The sequence below is a fragment of the Meleagris gallopavo genome, chromosome 1 (assembly GCF_905368555.1).
Source record: "Meleagris gallopavo chromosome 1, MGAL_WU_HG_1.1, whole genome shotgun sequence".
Lineage (NCBI taxonomy): Eukaryota > Metazoa > Chordata > Aves > Galliformes > Phasianidae > Meleagris > Meleagris gallopavo.
In genome coordinates this window covers 109448001-109464216 of record NC_139404.1, presented here as the reverse complement: position 1 = coordinate 109464216, position 16216 = coordinate 109448001, and the positions used below count along the sequence as shown (strand labels likewise).

Sequence of the window (16216 nt, the reverse complement as noted above, 5' to 3'; positions counted from 1 at the left end):
GTTCCTGAGATACTTGAGATTTTTACATTTTTTATCTAAAAACTGAAATCTTACATAAAATTTTACAGACATGTGAAACACAGTAGGCTCAGCCAGCTCTTCCAGTATATATTTAATTCTGTAGGCCTCAACCAGCTTCCCAAGGGAAACAAAAATCAGTTATTGTAATCAAATGCAATTGAAGCTTTTCTCCTAGCAGCCTGAATTAAACAATCTAGGTGGGAGTACAGATCCTTTTCCTTATCTTCTAGGAAACAGACCCTGTGGACTGGGAGGGCTGAGGCTGAGGAATTTTCTTTGCATTCAGTTTTAATTAAGAAATGCATATTTTATTTCCAGTTCACTTTCCTTACTGCTTTCATCCTGGTGCTGCCATTAGGTCACAGCTGTCAGCCTTCCAGTCAATTTTCCTGATCAGTAGACATCTCTTGAGACTCTTATTTATGGTCCCCCTTTGACAGAGATCACTTTGCAGACTTGCAGTACATTTTGACCCTTTTAGACTGCTGTATTGCAAATATTATTTTTTTCATTTTATTTTTAAAAAGATCTAATTACAAACTAACTTGTTGCAATTGCTGCTAAGTGACTGGCACTAAAAAAAGGGAAAACGTCCATTATTTACAGGGTAGGTATGAAAAAGAACAGCCTTCCCTCTACTCGGGCCAGTGGCTGCTTTTCATTCACAGCATGGAGGACATCCCTTGTGGGTTTGGCAGATGCTCTCACCTACTTCTGCCCGTTCAGTCCTCAGTCTCCCCTGAGGCTCTCAGTCAGGATGAATAATGACACTGCATTTTGTGACAGGAATGCTTGCATCCCTATATCTAGGATACATTTTAATCAACGCAGATCTGCATTCCAGCAAGAACATAGGAAACTACCAAGGCGCCGTAGTAATTTCACTTGGAATTTATATGGCTTCTTTTACAAGGTGCCAGATCCCTAGCTTCTTCAAGATTCAGAGGATTCTCCCTAAGTTCTTACCTACAAGCTGTCAGAGAAAAGGGAAAAATAAATACATGATGCCATTTTGCCTCACTTAAATTTTTGGTAGCTAATAGCCTTACAGACTTTTCCTTCTCTGGACACACTCTAATTAAGACAAACAAAATAGAAATGAAAGTGCTTTTATCTAATCATTCAAAATCCATTAAAGCTGTTACATTACATATTATACACTATGCCAGGAGATACTGCCCTTAGATTTGCAAAGAAGCAGGTCAAAAGCTTAAATAAATCATGTTGCTTTAGCGTATGCATCAGTGATAGCACAGAAGAAACACCAGTAAATTCCCCAATTATAAGCAATATATACTCTATAAGCAATCACTCTTCCTGCTGCCAGTTAAAGCCTAATAGAACAGGACCATCACATTTTTATTCATGAACAAGATCACAGCAAACTGCATTTTAATAAACACAATAGCGCTGAAAATGAATGACACCCAGGAGGTTGTAAAAAATTTTTTCTGCAGATTCACTGTAGATCAGCACATAACCTGCACTGATCTGCGGTTCCAGCTAAAAGTATTGTGTGTATAAGATTAAATGTTCAACCCAGCAATGCCCTGCAGGCTAGTCCTGTTCCCTTTGGCCAGTTTGGGTCAGGGTTCTGGTTCTGTTGCCTACCAGCTCCTTGTGCACTCTCAACTCCTTACTGGGAGGGCAGCACAAGAAACTGAGATGTGCCTCTGGCTCTGTGTGAACACTGCTCTGCAATAATTAAAACATTGATATGCTATCAACATTGTTTTCATCACAAGTCCAAAACACAGCACCACAGCAGCCACTGTGCTGCACTTAGCTCTGTCTCAGCCAAGAATAGGACAATTGGGTTCACCTTAGCATTCTCCCCAGTTGCCAGATTGTAGATAACTATGAAGGTTGTGCTGACCTTGGAAGGGCATGACATACATTCAGACACCTCTAGCCAGTGCTAGTGGAAGATGAGTGGGCGTGAGAAAAGCCCATCCCCCCCTAGGGAGCAGAACTATGGTAATGAGGTACAAGCAACTCACTGTCAAGAATCTGCCTGATGACAAGGGAGGAGATGTTTCATGTTTCACCCAACATTTGAAAGACCCCCATTTAACTGCCTGACTTTTGGTGATAATGGAACAACTAGCAGGGTTTATATCAATTGTCACCACGAGGAGTATCACAGCTGCAATACACAATCCCAATAGCCAGCTACCTAGATAATCTCTAGCACTATTGCCAGTTTGCATCAAGACAACACAGGGATGAAGAACAATAAATGGAGCAGCCAGTTCCCACAGTCTGGGGAAATTCCAGGAAGGACCAGGCTATTAATACCCCAACAACATTTCTGGTGGAAAGAAGATCTGGAAAAAAGTGACAATGAACCAACAGAGTAGGGGACCTACCATAGACTAATGATTAGATTTTGAGAAACAAGTTTTGTTGGTATCATGTAGTCAGTAAGAGGAGTCTTGTTGGTAGTCTGCGCTGTCAGATTTCATGCAAGCCTTCTGTTAGTGAAAATGGGATCAGAGTGTGCTCAGCTAGCATCATAGCAGGACAAAAGGCAGATCATCCATACCATATATGAAGGAATCAAGTTCTAAGAAGATTGATTTATTAAACCAGACATACAAATAAATGTTTAATTACACAGAGTTATGATAGCAGACCAAACCAAAACTGTAGTAACCTTACTTAGCAAAGGTACTGCTATCTGTTACACTTGATAGCAGGGATTTGTGCTTTAAAAGACAAGAAGTTTGCATGGCTATTGGGATTGCACAAAAGTTAAATGCAATTTGGATTAGCCAAGCAAATCTGTTCACAATTAATCCCATACAACAATTTGAAGTATTATATTTCAGTATCTCTCCAGAGAGTCTTACATAGCAGAAGTAAAAATTATGTGAGGTGTATACGGTTTGGCTTGTTTTTTGAAGACAAAACCTGTCAATTTAATGAGAGAAATAAAAGCCAGTGATGAAAAGCTGTAGATTTACTTATCTAAGATAAGGCCCTGAAAACTCTCTTGAGTAGGTAAGGAAAAATTACCTGATTTTAAGAAGCATTTAGTATCTGCTTACTAGTCCAAAGGGACAACTGTTAGGAGATACTGATATCTCAGATACTTTCGCTTCTTAGATCTGGATTTATGAACCTAACTTTTATTACGCTACTGAAAAGCAATAGTGTTCAGATAGCAATTTGCCCACTAAATACAACTTGCAGAGCTATACTAATTTTCTCACTGAGACTGATGAAACCGTGCTTACACAAATGAAAAGAGCACACTAATCTCTCTTCAAAGACCATAAAAGAGGATGTTTAACAAGTGGAGGGAAATAAAAAAATATGTAGCGCAAGAAATATAATTTTGAGTTTCTGTGAAGATATCAAACACAATATAAGTTAGCTCAAAAATACACTCACGATAGAACCTGGCATTAAAAAAGATTAAAGGGGAAGAAAACACACAATCCAATCAAGCTGGTAAAGCTTAATTAGCACAGACACACCCAGAGATCAACAAAATGCATTCTTTTCATTTTGTAGTACAAAGAAGCTGCATATATTACTTGTATTAAAAAGCCTGTAAAATGAATTTAATTAACTATGAAAGGCTTGATTTTGCCTTTGGGTACTTGTAAAAACAGCAGCTGATTTTCCAAGATGCACTCTGATGCCTGATAGTGTAGTTAGACAAAAATTAAAACCTTTAGGTTTCATTGCCTCTCTGGATTCAGAGAGAATGTGGTCCAGAATTTAATTAGATTATTAGTCTATAGTCATGAAACTTCAGTCAGCATGTGAATTTAAATTCACACAGACCTTTGTATATTTTGAAATCTGTTTTACAAGGTATGACTTGAGAGTAGAGCTTGGATTTTATGAAGCACACAAGAGTGTTGTCTATTTGCAGGGAAAGTGAGGACAGCACATGGCTAAAGTGAGAGATCTGCAAGGACTGTATTACAGTTACATGAATTGCAAAACTTCAAAGATTAGTGCACCCATTTGTGCATGCAATTATGTACGTTTACTATATAGCATTCATATTCTAACTCTCTAACTGTGATTCCTTGACTATGATAATATTTTTCCATAGTTATATAAACACAGCAGTAAAAAAGAAATAAAAGATTAAAAATGAATGAAATTAGGAAATTCTGAAGAGAAGCTACTGTCTGTGTGATATTTTCCCTCATTAAGCCTTGCGTGGCTTCCAGAAAGTCTTGGTGCACAGTTCTCTCCCTGGCCACTTCTACCCTATCTCCCTTCAGGAGCTCTCCCACAAGCAGCCACCACCAAGATATGCAATATCTCTCCTCAGATGATTTTTAGTAATTCACAGGACTGGATATGGCTCTAAGCAGGATGATAAAACTGTGATGCATTGGAGTCTCAAAGGATCCTGCTACTTCCAGGGTCTCTTTTTCCATAGGTCTGTGTAAGTCATGGTGCCAATCCCACACATACCTGACAACTTCAGACCACCACAGTTCCAAGTATAAAACTACCACATTTGCCACATCTCCCTTGTGTATCTAAGGACACAACTTGCATTCTACCAGCAGGTCACAGCACTAGCACACGAGTGCTAGAGTTAGCCCAGGCTTTCAGTCTTCTTGCAGACCTCCCAGGTTCTATTGGCATCCCTAACTCACAGATGTAGACCTTAGCCAAAGTGTCAAGTGTCCCATATCCCCAGACTTGGATGGCTTAAATGCCTTCTGGAGAAGAGTGGCTTCTCTCAACTCTGAATCTCTGGACACAAGTTGTACAGCTGCATAAATTCCCTTGACTTGAGCCTTAATGCCTGGACAGACTCCGCTGGCTCAGCCCTATGTTTGAGAAGAGCCTTACTGCCACAATGCAAAGCCCTTCCTATACCCAGACAGAGTTAAGGCACATCCTTTACTGCCAGCCTGGGATACACCAGCAAGTTCTGCCAGTGCTGGGCAGGGAGGAAGGCTGAGAGCCTTGACTCACAAGAGCACTCTCAGCCCTGTGCTTAAAGATGTCTGTAGATGATGGCAAAAGGCTGTTTGCAACCCAACCTACCTCTAGCAATCCATGTGTTAAGACACTTGTTGTCAATTGAAAGACAGATTATCTTTGGAGAAAGCCCAAACTTCCACTTCTGTAGAAATTTCCCTCACTCTAGAGGTCTGTTGGAAAACAAAAGGTCATTTCAACCATCACACTAACACCAGCATCCTTCCCTATAAATTGGCTCCTAAAGATCTGAAAAGAAAATAGGGTCTGGCCTACAAAACAAGCAGCCGTGCTTGTGCTGGTTGCTGACAGACGAGGTCCCCATATTGACTCCAGCTCTGGCAATACCAAGTATGTTTCACTGACTTCTGACAGTATTTTGGAACGCCACCATGCTAGGAGAGCAAGGTTATCCTGACAGTTGATCATGCAGATCAGCCATGTCAGTTGTCTTCTACCATGAACTTCCCCCTCACAGCGTGACTTCCTGCTACAATTGAGGAGACCCTGAAAGCAAAATAGTGTGAAAATGCTTTGAGAACACACTTCTTTTTCATAACAATTGAATGGGAAAGATACTCCAAAACATATTAGAGCTTTTTTTCTCTATTGCTGTCAATTTAAATAGATCAACATTTTCTTTAACCTTTGATCATACACCAACTATCATCATGTCTTTTCATAAGCATATAGTGAATCTCAATGTTAATTTCCTCAGAACTAACACAGAATGTTGCTCTTCTATGAGAGTGCAACACTCACGTAGAATAATATCAAGCAGTATAAAGAAAGAAGGAAAGAATTTAGGAACCTTACTCTGAAAAACTTTCAGTCTGACTCCAGATACTCCCACTTTCCAGACTTGTGAAAAGGCCTTTCAGACACCTCATGTAGAATATGTAAGAGAGCTGGCACATATAGAACAGTTGCAGTTGTACTGTTTGGAAACTGTGAAACTTTTTTAGAGCTTTTAACCACGAGCTCAGACTTGAACCAAAGCATCAGTCGCCAGGATGCATCTACAAAGGTACACATGTAGATATGCATGCATATAGTGATTTGTATCAGTTCTTCATTACCAGCATACTTATTTTTGTTCAGGAAACTCAGAGGATGCATACTTGAACTAGTCTGTCTACAGCAACAAACTTGAGAACATCTTACCTTGACATGATGTATCAGCTGCTCAACTTCATTCACTTTATATGTCTCTATTCCTAACTCTTTAGATAATCGTAGAAGGCGATTCTGCGTTGGCCCCACATAGGCTCCTCCAAGGTCCACATATTTCACTTGTTTATTCTAGTATATCACACACACACACACACACACAAGATTAAAAAAAAAAGATGTGACTTTTGCAAACACCACACAAATTAAAAGAGCAATCTAGAGGAATTATTCAAGCACTCTAGTAAAGATTCTTCTCCCCATAGAAAACACTGTTTGTCTTGGTTAAGTTCAGGAGTAGCACTTACTAAGAATCTCATATGTGGATTTCATAAGCAGCTTAAGGCTGTAAAAGAACAGGCCTCCCAACAAGCATGAGAACAAAGACCTTAACAAAGAAGATGGAGTCAGAATGGTCTGCACAGTTCTTATCTGGTTGGACATCTCAGCAGAAACTAGTTTAATACAGAGTACACTAGGGAACAGCACAAGTAAGGTTTTTTGATGTGCAGAGTACATGGAAATCTCCTGAGTCGAGAGAGCACGTCGTAAAGGAGTGAACAACACTGGTCCCCAGTCACCTTTGCCATTCCTGTAATCTATATCATTCTTCACAGGGCTTGTTAAAAGTTCAGCTCAAGGATTTTCATCACACAATTGGTCTTTATGGGTGTTTTTAAATAATGATTTCTCCTGAATCACTCCATAGGAAATGACTTTAAAACTTAGCTAATAATTTTCTCTTCCCAGAGGAAAAGATTAATGACTCCAGTGCCTGCAGATAACATGGAAACATTCTGTCCCCATCATTCTGCCAGTTTTTTCCTATTCTTGTTTGTATGGTATCAGGAAACTTCCCTTCTGCTACCACTCCGGCAATTTTCCCACAGGGGCGTCCTCTAGCAGGTAAGTTAAATAAATATGCATAAATACATACATACATTTATACATAATATTCATATAGTGTATGCATAATGTACATACATATATGTCATGCATATGCATTAATCATCAATTTCACATTATACACATGTAGAATACAAAATATGTGTGTGTATATATTGCATAAGTGGGTTTGGAGACAATTACCTTTACAGTGAAGGTTCTTCCACCAACCCTGTCATTGGCTTCCAGCAACACAACATTCAAGCCTGACTCAGTCAATAGTTTGGCAGCTGAGAGACCTGAAAGATAAGAAAAAGAAACAAAGTAAAAATGAACTAGGAACTACCTTCATTCCATAAAAATTTTCTTTATATATTTTTTCTTCATTTTGCTTTTCTTAAAGCTGAGACACCAAGAAAGGGAGCAATGGGAATACAGGAAAGAACATCTCATTTTAGTTCTGATGCCATAAATCCTCACAAATGCAGAGAAGATATCAGTCAGTCTCTCCAGCAAGTGTGTCAAGCCACCATGGGAACTAAGGGAAATACAAAGGTTGGGTAAGACAAAGGGAATGCAATTTGCAATGTCTCAGCTTTTTAGGATCACCACTGCCTTACATTTCAGTATGAATAAACCGAGATTTGTATAATCTGAGTTCTTATTTTGGTCACATGAGGCTGAATTTCCAGTGGGACAGCAAGCAAGATACTCCGAAGGGCAGCGTGGTCTTCTTGCGTGATAGAATGTGCGAAATTAAGCTGAGCACACAATAGGCTAGAAACCATGCTCACACAGTATCATTTTCTTACCCATTCTGGCACACCATCTCGCCGCCATTGGAAAGCAATCAGTTACTTCTTGATGTTTAGTACATGCAGTTTTTGAGAAGGAGGAGGGAAATGAAGGGTCAAAGGAGATTGTTCTAAGTATAAGTCAGCCATGAAAGAAATGCCAAAAGCACTGGCAGGAAAAACAGATGGCCAAAGCTAGCATGGCAAGACTGACTGAAATGACAATGATGAAAACACGTTATATAGCAGTCCTGGATAGAAAGAGTATTAATGAGAGGCACTAAAGGCACTACAGAACATCCTGATGGCAAACTATAAGCCTGGGAGTAGGAAATCCAGTTCTTGCTCCCTGCAGATAAGCAGCTGAGAAATGCTGGTTAAATAAATTAGGCTCTTCATTTCCCAGTGAGATGATGCACACCTATTTTTAAAGGACTTAGGCATTTCCTGGAAAATAAATAAATAAGTAAAGTAGTATGAGTTTCGTTAAAAGATCATATTGTCCTGCTTTTACTTCCAGCTTCATGAACTTAATTTATCTTAAGTTTTCATCTAAGTGCTGGTGAGTAGAGAAAACCATCAATGATACTGGTATTTCCATACTTCCTAATCAAGGAAATTATATTATAAAAACATCCAGCTGGCTTGCAGCCTTGACTACTCTCACAAATATTTAAGGAAGCCAAGGAGAACAGAATACAGAAAACAGTCATAGTGCGCAAACTGTATTTCCAGATTTCCAAGCAACTTTTAAGAACAGATTGGTTCTATGAGAAAAATAGACAAAAAATTTCCTAAACAAATACAGTTTACCATGCAAAGAGAAAAAAAAAGAAAGAAAAAAAGAAAAGACAAATATTTGATCAGCTGGGACAAGTTCAATAGTATTTATTAATAATTTACAGATGAATATATAATCTCAAGGCTGCTATCAGGGAAGATTTCTGCTTATCACGCTAGCAGATATTGACTTATCAATTAATACTACTCAGTAACCAACACTGATTAAGCGATATGAGATCTGACTTTTTTTATGAAAATCTAATGAATAAACATCTCAGCCCAGCTGGGAAAAGAGCAAGCTTATTCCCAGGAGCTGAACAGACAGAGAAGCCTCTGAAGAGATGGCTCCCCAGACTCAAGTGGAAGGCAGCTGGTTTCACAGGGCTCAGCACAGACACCACCGTGTCATTTGCCTACGCACATCTCAGCCACACTACCGCTACTCATCTCTCAGCTATCCAGTGTTCATTCCCTATTGTTCATCTGGGGGCAGGTGTCACTTTCCTTTCCCATATGTTCATAGATGTACCTTCTGAGGATGGATCAGTCTTTCCTGATGCATAAATAAAAAATAAAAATCAGTGCCAGGGTGTCATGCTGGAATGGGCTGCTCAGGGAGGTGGTGGAATCGCTGTTCCTGGAGGTGCTTAAGAAATGTTTAGATGTTGTACTAAGGGACATGGTTTAGTGGGGAAATATTGGATGGTAGGATTGGATGATCTTGTAGGTCTTTTCCAACCTTAGTGATTCTATGATTCTACAAAGGAGGAAGACCAAGCAGAGCCTCGCTCTCCACTGACGTTGCACTGTCCCATGCCAGTTTCCAGCAGATTGGATCTCTGTAAGGACAGGGATGTATCCTTGGGGCTTGGCTCTACAGTGACAGTTGCAGGCTACAGGCACCATCTGAGCACTTACTTCTTATCAATAGCTAATAGTCCACCTCCTTCTCTCTTGTACATACCAGAATGATCCAAAATTTTGCTGGAGAAATGATGCGGAGAATGCAGCCACCCTCCAACTCCCCTGCCTCAGTAACAACAGAAATCTAAAACTGGGGAAGATTTTCTGGGATTGTTTAGTTTAGAGGAGACTCATCTCTACAATTACCTGAAAGGAAGTTGTAGTGAGGTGGGGGTTGGCCTCTTCTCCTAGTTAACAGTGACAGGATGAGAGGTAATGGCCTTAAGTTGCATCAGGAGAGGTTCAAGGTTGGATATTAGGAAAAACTTCTCAGGAAGATCAGTGAAGCACTGACACAGGCTGCTCAGGGAGGTGGTGGAGTCACTATCCCTGGAGGTGTTCAAGAACCGTGTGGATGTGGCACTGAAGAACCTGGTTAATGGAGATCAGTTAATGGTTGGACTAGATGGTCTTAGTGGTCTTTTTCAACTCCGATGATTCTATGATTCTAAGAAGTGAAGGCAGAAGCTCAAGATCCAGATGGCACTGCTGAGAACCAAATCAGGTCTTGCAGCACACAAAGGACAGGATAAGGCAAGACTGCTGTTGCAAATATCACGTTTTAGCACGGTATGAATACGTAAGAATTTTGCTGTGCTTTGTATCTCACATATTTGACATCACAGTACTGCCATAGTACAGCCACATCATCCCTTACCATTCCCTTCTCTGGAGCTGGATCTCAGACCCCCAGAAGGGCTCTTGGAGCAACACTGCAATAACAGTGAGAGGATTGGATGATGCAGAGAGCTCTTGGTCACAGTGATACAAGGACAGATAGGGTGCCAGAACAGCAACAAATAGATATTAATATTAGTACACAAGTATCGTGCACAAGGCTGGGGTGTGCTTTCAGAATTAAAGAATTGGGAAAGTCCTACAAATTACAATCTCTTTTCTGGCTAAGAGACAGAGGCTGAGCAAGAGGCTTCTCTGTGATTAACATTCCATAAAGCATTCCATAAAGCACGCACAGAGACTGACTGAGAAGTTTAACCTCTCACATCTCAGAACTGTTCCCAGCTCACCCAGCTCACATCTTTCACTCATCACTAGGCAAGAGGCAGATTTTCACTTTATCCCTGTTGCTCAAAAGGGAGGCAACCAACCATATTCAAACATAAAGTTCATCCAAAAATGTGGCTAGTGCTGTTGTTACTCCCATTTCTTAAACAATGTTTTGTCATACAGCAACATCTTGCCCTTCTCTCTGGGAATATTTCTACTAAAACTGATGTAAATTGCAATATTCAAAATATGAATACATGAATTGCAATCTGAGACATTTTAACCACTTGACTGGGGACAGGAATTTAGGATAGCATCCCTTGCAAGACAGCTTACAGAAGTACAACAGAATATATATATACATGCATACTTTTACATATATATATATATATACACATACACACACATATATATAAATAGCTAAGCAGCCCCACCTGCAGTTCTACTCAGTGAACTGATACACAGACAATTAGTGCAAACAACAAAGAAGCAGAGATGCTAGGTTTTATCTGAAACCTCAGACTGAAAGCACCATTGTGCTTAGATTATGGCAAAGCAGGCAAGCCTTCATCAGTTACCATGGCAATCCGTTATCTAAATGCAGCCACTTGGAGATGTTGGTAGGAGATTGCTTTCCAGGGGATGCTATACTGTAAGTTCAAGCCACAGAAATTGTTTTTCCATCACGCAGCACTTTGCATGCACACAGATCTTACTTGGACATAATAATCAGAAGAATAATTTAACATTACTTCCAATGTTAAATTGGAAGTAATTCTTCCCTGTTTGATATCTATGTGCCTACTAAGCACCCTAACACACCATTTGATGAAAGGGTTTCATCACCAGCTCACGTTCTAACCTTCAAAATTTCCTCATACTAAGAGAACAATCAACATGTGTTTGTTTTTTAATGGTAATCTCAAATTTCTGTGCTAGGGCATGATCCATATTCACATTTGGACTGATAGGTGTGATGAGTCACATTTTCCAAGCATTACGGACTACAGTGAAGCCCTAGACTCAAAGAAATCTGATTATTCAAAAAATTTCTAAGCACAATTTTTGAAAACTGATCTCAATTTTGTGACACCAGATTGAGTCCAGAGGAGGGCCACTAAGATGATCAGAGGGCTGGAACACCTCTCCCATGAAGAAAGGTTGAGGGCACTGAGCTTGTTTAGTTTGGAGAAGAGAAGATTCCAGGGAGACCTCATTGTGGCCTTCCAGTACTTGAAGGGAACTTATAAACAGGAAGGGGAACAGCTGTTTATGAGGGTGGATAGTGATAGGACAAGGAGGAATGGTTTTAAACTGTGGCAGGGGGGTTGGAACTTGATGATTCTTGGGGTCCATTTCATTTCAAACATTCTATGATATGATTCTCTCTTTATCTACTTGCTTGTTTTGGCACCAAAGGTATGTTTCTGACATGCTAGGCAGGGGAGTTGTAATATCTGTACTATGTGCCACACACATGGAGCTGTATACAAATGTTGGTTGTATAGACAGGCCTACAGGCAAGCATATCCCTGGAGGTATTCAAGAGATGTATGGACGTGGCAATAAGGAACTTGGTTTAGTGGTCGGACTAGGATTGTATGACCTTAGCAACAGGCAAGCAGCTGATCAGAGGGGCCAGAAATGTAATTTCTTTTCTTAACGAAAGCAACAAGTCTCACATAATCACAAATCTTGAAGTAGCTAGTAGCAGTGATTGGAGGCGAGGAAATATCACCAAATTCTGCCAGGGGAGAGTTAGATTGGACATCAGGAAGAACTTCTTCATAGGAAGGGTGGTGAGAAATTGTAACACACTGCCCATAAGGGTGGCGGAGTACCTGTCCCTGGAAGTGTTCAAGAAATGTGTAGATGCGGCACTGAGGGACATGGTTTAGTGTTAGGTTTGGTATTATCAGGTTGATAGTCAGACTTGATCTTATGGGTCTTTTCCAATTGGAAAATTGGAATTGCATTGTACCCAGTAAAACAAAATACACCCATCTGTCAAAACACACAGCAGAAGACATTTCAAGGAGAACTACCTTGCTCATGGCTAACACAATTGTTATGTTTGGCTGAGAGCAATAGGAAGAAACAAAGACGAATATGCACTAAGAAGCTGAGTTAAATTTAAGGGGAAGCAGAGAAACACTCCCTCAGTGAGGAAAACCCTCTGTGCAAGTTCCTAGCATCTAAAACTTAGTTCAGTTAAAAGAAAAATTCCATTTGCTGGAATTAAGAATTAGACCAAATTACTCTGAAATTCAAATACAAAGCCTCCATGCTTACACTCAGGGCTCAGCTCTCTGACCTCCTTTTCAGAGCTGTCATATATGTCACCTGTGCCAGCAGCACAACACAGCATATCACTGCAATGCTGAAGCAAAACGAGGGATGGGGAGCAGAACCAAGGAAAGACATTTTCCTGCCTGCAGCTGAGCAGCCATTTGGCACCTGTGAGTTTTCTCCTTGAAATCTTCCCTGGTTTCTTTACTGCATTATTGTATTACTAACAGCAATTTAATAGCACTGTTTTTGTTTGTGTTGACCTCTCTAATGAACAAAATCCAATTACTGCTCTGCTGCTGAGAGATTGAACCTGGCATTGGTCACCTTTACCTCTGTCACTTGTGATCATAATTAAGTTACAATATTTTAATTGAGATAATGGTTTCAGACAATAATGTCTGCAAATCATTGTAAGTAAGGACTGAAAGCAAAGAAGGCAAAAGAAAACAGTAGCCTGGGGTCTGGGTGAGATAAGGTGGTACAGCCATTTTTTGCACCTTCCTACTCATTATAAAACAGCCAAGCAATTTTTGCTCTCGTGAAGAATACTTTTCCTTTGTAAATTCGAGAGACATGCTCAAAATTGTAATGGGAGCCCTAAAGCAGAAACAGCTAGGACTACACAGCTTGAAACTCAGCTCACATCAGACTGTCCAAGTGTTTTCAAAAATGATGGCATGCATAAGAGAATAATAGTGAGTTTTCTTTCTTCACTGCATCCTTAGTCCTTTGCAATATAAGGTTTGCAGCATGGAGATTGCTCCAGGAGTTCTAGATGACAAAAAAGCCAAAAAGTGATAAAATGCAAAGGTCTATATGGACAGCGAGATACTGCAACCCAACAGTACCTTTTATTAAACAGCTCTTCACTTAGATGTCTTTGAATATGAATGTACTCTTTTAACCTCTACAATTTGAGTTACATCTACAAAAGTACTTTAGATATTTTACTAAATCTCATGCAAGAAAGACAAAATCACAGTTCAGAACCTCATTACATCGTAGAGCTGTGTCTAGCAATTGTTGCCTTGGTTATTCTCAATACCTTACCTCCATGCACAGAACAGCACAGTGAAAGGTATCAAAGCAACACGTAGTTTCATTGTAAGGGGAGACTCTCTTTCTAGGCTGTATTACTGTGCAGTGATGAATGCCACTTACGGTGTCTGAGAATTTAAAAAAGCAGCATTTTCTGAAATCCCAGTGAACAAATAAACATAGTATCATTCTGCCTGTCTAAAATGTGCATTTATTTAAAATATTGATACATAGAGCATAACATTTCTGCCTAGGATACAGCACTTTATGAGCAAATATAACATTTGTTAACATTGTAAACATTTCATTGTTGAGCTGAGGCAATGAGTTTTTCCATCCTGTGAGCTGGCTCCATAACCTTGTCACTAAGGTCAAGATGAACGTCCCAGTGAGTTAATGCAACTTTACAAGAGCATCAGTTCTAGTCCCAGCCCTCAGGCTCATGTGATCTTTCCTTTCTGGCAATGTTTCTAGATGATTAATCCATAGTGCAGGGAAGTGTATTTATTAAGCAGCCTAAATTTGTCCAAGGCTTCACACCTTGGAAGCGATACAGAATCTGGTTAACAATGAGTGAGACAAACAAACTGGTAGCACCTTAGTTCAAATTCTTCTATATGTGGAATGAAGACATTGTTGCATTTCTATGGAAAACCTCTGTCTTCCACACAGTTCTGCCTCAGCTCTAGCACTGAAACCACAGCTGTCCTTCCCTTGACCAGGGCTTCTGTTTAGTTTTTGTTGTATTTTTACACTTGAGGTTTCCAATGAAATTTCAGAGTGACAAACTGGGCACTCCAGCATTTTAAAGGAAGAGTACTTCTAGTATCAATCATTTACAGTATGCTTTGTTTATTCTAAGGAATTCTAGTATCTTACACATGGAGTGATAGATCTGTTCAGTGCCCAACTCACACTTGGGTCTCATGCTTAAAAGAGTCAGAAGGTATTTTGTATGCTCCAGTGAGGTAAATATATATATATATATGCATATATATACACACACATACACACATATATATGTGTATGTGTATATGTGTATATATATATATATATATATATATATATATATATATATATGCATATATTCCCTACAGGAAAGCTGGAGAGGGACTTTTTATAAGGGCAGGTAGTGACAGGATGAGAGGAAATGGCTTTAAACTGGAAGAGGGTAGATTTAGACTAGATATTATGAAGACATTCTTTACTATGAGGGTGGTGAGACACTGGAACAGGTTGCCCAGTGAGGTTGTGGATGCCCCCTCCCTGGAAGCATTCAAGGCCAGGCTGGATGGGGCTTTGTGCAACCTGGTCTAGAGAGAGATGTTCCTGCCTACAGCAGGAGCTAGATGATCTTAAATGTCTCTTCCAACCCAAAACATTCAACGATTCTGTGATATGCTGAAGAGTTAACATTAATTGCATTTCTATTATTATTATCTGTACTGCAATATTATCCAACAATTTCAATCTCAGGGCCTCCTTCAGCTTGGATAATCCTAATACTTTTCCTACTACTTTACAACTTATGCTGCCTCAAAATGCAACAAACAGAGGAAAGAACCAAAGCAGACAGAGATAACTGAAAGACAAGGTAGCACTACATCAAACATACCATGGCATTAGAACAAACAAAGCTTAGCACAATGACCTGGAGCATGACTCAGCCCCTTCCTGGCTGAGGCCCTACAAGGGCAACTTACTAAAAGCATCCTTTTAGGCATTACTGTTACATAAATATATAAAAGCAAATAAAATGTCAGGCAGATTTACTCTTAAAATGATTTTTTCTTTCTACACTATAATGTGGGGAGAAAAAAAGACTCAATTAAGTTTGGAAAATTTTGCAAAATTACGCAGCACTTGCCTTAGAAGAGAAATGTTCATCTGTTTTAATAAACCTTGCATGTTCTTAAACACATCATTATTACTTGTTTATTTGTAAGCCTTCTAAAGAGAAAAGTAAATATAACATCAAACACATTTAAATTTATTAAAAATAAAAATAAATAAAAAAAATCACCAGACTATCACTCTCAGATCTTGACATTAAGGAACACATGTAATTTCTCACATTTCTCCAGTTATTCACAGGCATCCATCTAAAGATGGTCACTTCACAGAGAAACTATCAAAGCCCCCAGCTAAGCAACCACATCCTCATTCTATGGTTGTTCATTTTAGTTTACCTTTCGCTTGATCTTCCACTAATTATCTTCATCCGATTGCACCTATTAGTTACAGATTTACATTGCCAGGGCTTGTCTGGGTGTCACTTTCAAATATCCACCATATCATGC

The 16216-nt window shown here is 39.6% G+C and overlaps 1 protein-coding gene across 1 annotated transcript in view; it reads right to left on the bottom strand.

The window, feature by feature from the left end:
* LOC100540209 (amine oxidase [flavin-containing] B-like) overlaps positions 1-16216 on the bottom strand; it is a 52001-nt gene that overhangs the window by 27221 nt on the left and 8564 nt on the right. Inside the window, exons 2-3 of the mRNA XM_010724021.3 lie at positions 7243-7337; positions 6148-6285 (exon numbers count right to left, since the gene is read on the bottom strand). Of these exons, the coding sequence (XP_010722323.1) occupies positions 6148-6285; positions 7243-7337 (233 nt within the window). The remainder of the gene's footprint in view (positions 1-6147; positions 6286-7242; positions 7338-16216) is intronic.